The sequence below is a fragment of the Mustelus asterias genome, chromosome 22, assembly GCF_964213995.1.
Source record: "Mustelus asterias chromosome 22, sMusAst1.hap1.1, whole genome shotgun sequence".
NCBI classification, from domain to species: Eukaryota; Metazoa; Chordata; class Chondrichthyes; order Carcharhiniformes; family Triakidae; genus Mustelus; species Mustelus asterias.
In genome coordinates this window covers 58,496,711-58,499,758 of record NC_135822.1, presented here as the reverse complement: position 1 = coordinate 58,499,758, position 3,048 = coordinate 58,496,711, and the positions used below count along the sequence as shown (strand labels likewise).

Sequence of the window (3,048 nt, the reverse complement as noted above, 5' to 3'; positions counted from 1 at the left end):
GAGTGGGCAGGCTTTAAGACAAGGGGCAGGAGATTTAGAGGGGATTTGATGGGAAACCTTCTTCACCCAGAGGGTGCTGGCAATCTGGGACTTGCTGCCTGAAAGGGGAGGTAGAGGCAGAAACCCTCACAACATTCGGATGAGCACTTGGAACGCCATAGCACACAAGGCTACGGACCAAGTGCTGGGAAAATGGGATTAGAATAGATCAGTGATTGATGGATGGCACAGTGGTTAGCACTGCTGCCTCACAGCGCCAGGGACCCGGGTTCAATTCCTGCCTCCAGTCACTGCCGGTGTGGAGTCTGCTCATTCTCCCCGTGTCTGCGTGGGTTTCCTCCAGTTTCCTCCCACAGTCCAAAGATCTGCGAGTTATAGAATCCCTACAGTGCAGAAGGAGGCCATTCGACACATTGATTCTGCACCGACCACAATCCCACCTAGGCCCTATTTCCGTAACCCCACATATTTACCCTAGCTGGTCCCTCTAGCACGAAGGGTGAATTTAGCATGGCCAATCCACCTAATCCGCACATCTTTTGGACCGTGGGAGGAAGCCGGAGCACCCGGAGGAAACCCACGCAGACATGGGGAGACAGTGACCCGAATCGGGAATCGAACCCGGGTCCCTGGAGCTGTGAGGCAGCAGTGCTAACCACTGTGCTGCAGATGCTGTTGATAGGCCAAGCTAAATTGACCCCAGCGTCGGGGGGAATTTGTAGGGTAAATGTGTAGGGTTACGGGAATAGGGCCTGGGTGGGATTGTGGTCGGTGCAAACCCGATGGACCAAATGGCCTCCTCCTGCAACTGTAGGGATTCTATGATGGCCGGTGCAAACACGATGGGCTGAAGGACCTCTTTCCATGCTGGAAAACTCTAGGAGTGGGATTTTCCAGCCGCGCTTGCCCCAAGACCGGAAAATCTCACCTAAGGTCAATGGACTTTTGCATGGTCCTTCCCCCCCCCCCTCTCCGCCCCCACGCCCGTTACGATTCCCGTGGTGGGCAAGACTGGAAAACACAGCCCGAGGATAGTCGGTGACTTTGAACTGTTTAGTAAGGAAGGAGAAAGGGTCGGTAACCAGAGGCCACAGATTTGAGAATATTTGGCAAAACAGCCCAAGTTTGTTGAAGGAGATTGTTTTCAAAAAGATACGGTGAGTTCTTACCATTTGGAATATGCCAGACTAAAAAATGGGAGGGAAACAGATTCAATTGGAACCGGCGAAAGGAAACTGGGGAGGTTTTGCAAAGTAATATTTGTACGGGGACAGAGTGGGGAGCGGGACTAATTAATTCACCTTTTCCAGCACTAACAAGATGGCACAAGTGGCCTCCTGCTGTAGTGATGGATTCTAGCCCCTTACCCGCTTTCCAATCGGTCGTCACGCCTGGATAAGTACAGCAAATCGGCCTGAGTAATTAGCCCCAGGACATTTTGTGCCCTCTCTCTCTCTGCCAATGCCTCATGCCAACCCACTGGGCGTGAAAGGCACAATCTTCCCCAGGGAGATTTCCGGCTCGCATTCCACGTGGATCACCGCGGCGGCGCAGGGCAAGACGGTGTCTCGAGATGTCCGCGAGATCTGGGAAACTTTGTCAAAGGCCCAGTCGTCGTCCACTTCCTGGATGGCGTGCGGGAGGAGATGGGGGTAGCTGAGGGTGCTGGCGTCTTTCTGGAAGGTGGTGTCCGGGTGGTAGGACGCCAGCTCGTTGCTAAAGTTCACGGCCTCCACGTGGTCGTTGGCGCACCACTTGTGGCAGCCCAGGATGGTGGCAAAGGCTCGGCGGAATTCGCCGTTGAAGGCATAGATGATGGGGTTGAGGGCGGAGTTGGTCCAGCCAAACCACACGAAGATGCGGAAGGTGGTCTCGCCCACGCACGGGGGGCGGGCGCCCGTGGCGCAGAAGGGCACCAGGCAGTTGAGCACGAAGAAGGGCAGCCAGCAAAAGACGAAGACCCCCATGATGATGGACAGCGTCTTGAGGACTTGGGTCTCCTTCCGGAAGGAGGTCTTGAGCGACGCCTCGTGGCCGCAGGGGTGACCTTGGCAGCTCTGGGCGTGCCCCACCGCCCGCTCCAGGGAAGAAATGCACCATATCTGTCTCTGGGCAATCCGATAGATCCGGGTGTAGGTGGCAACCATGATCGCCACCGGGATGTAGAAGCTAATCAGGGAGGAGGAAACGGCGTAGGTTCGGTTCAAGCTGGAATCGCAGTCACCTTGGGCGGGCTCGCTGGCATTGGCCGGATGGAGGGCTTGCCCGGATTTGTGCCAACTCAGCTGCACAGGGATGAAGGAGATCAGGACGGACAACAGCCAGGCCACGCCGATCATCACGAACGCCACAGGCTGGGTCATCCTGGTCTCGTAGCGGAAAGGCCCGGCGAAAGCCCAGTATCGCTCCACGCTGATGATGCACAGGTTCAAGATGGACGCCGTGGAGCACATGATGTCGAACGCCACCCAGACGTCGCAGAAGCCGCCAAAGGGCCAGAAACCGGCCACCTCGGCCGCCGCCTTCCAGGGCATGACCAGCGCCCCCACGAAGAGGTCGGAGAGGGCCAGCGAGATGACAAAAAGGTTGGTCACCTTGGAACGCAGGTGGCGGAACCTGACCACCGCCGCACACACCAGGGCGTTGCCCAGCAGGGTGGCGAGGATGAGGAGGGAGAGGAGGCAGCCCGTGACCACCCGGGGGATCGACTGGGACCTTCCATCGCCTAACGCCCGACCTCTCCCCTCCAGCCAAGTCCCATTGGTGTCATCACCCGGAGAAGCCAATATGACGCCATCCCAGTTGCCCATGTGCTGCCGGCTTGGACCCTTTCAGTCGGAGGAATGAAAGATCCTCTCCGTTTGATACCTCTGTGCGCTCTTGGCCGGGGGAGTAAGAAATTAAGCGATGGATTCTGATCCAGTCGCACAGCTGGAGAGAAATGTCATTGAAACTCATCCAGCCCTCTCTGCTTCTCCCTCTCCATCACCAGTGTGTGGCTAATCAAAAGCAAACTGGGTGAAATCTCACGGCACAGAGACTTGTCCC

General features: G+C 56.8%; 1 protein-coding gene across 1 annotated transcript; it reads right to left on the bottom strand.

Moving 5' to 3' along the window:
• Positions 1-1,466: 1,466 nt before the first annotated feature.
• LOC144509705 (D(1C) dopamine receptor-like) lies at positions 1,467-2,717 on the bottom strand. The gene has a single exon (XM_078238486.1). The coding sequence runs from the start codon at positions 2,532-2,534 to the stop codon at positions 1,467-1,469; it is 1,068 nt and encodes a 355-aa protein (XP_078094612.1). The 5' UTR covers positions 2,535-2,717.
• Between the last annotated feature and the right edge of the window lie 331 nt (positions 2,718-3,048).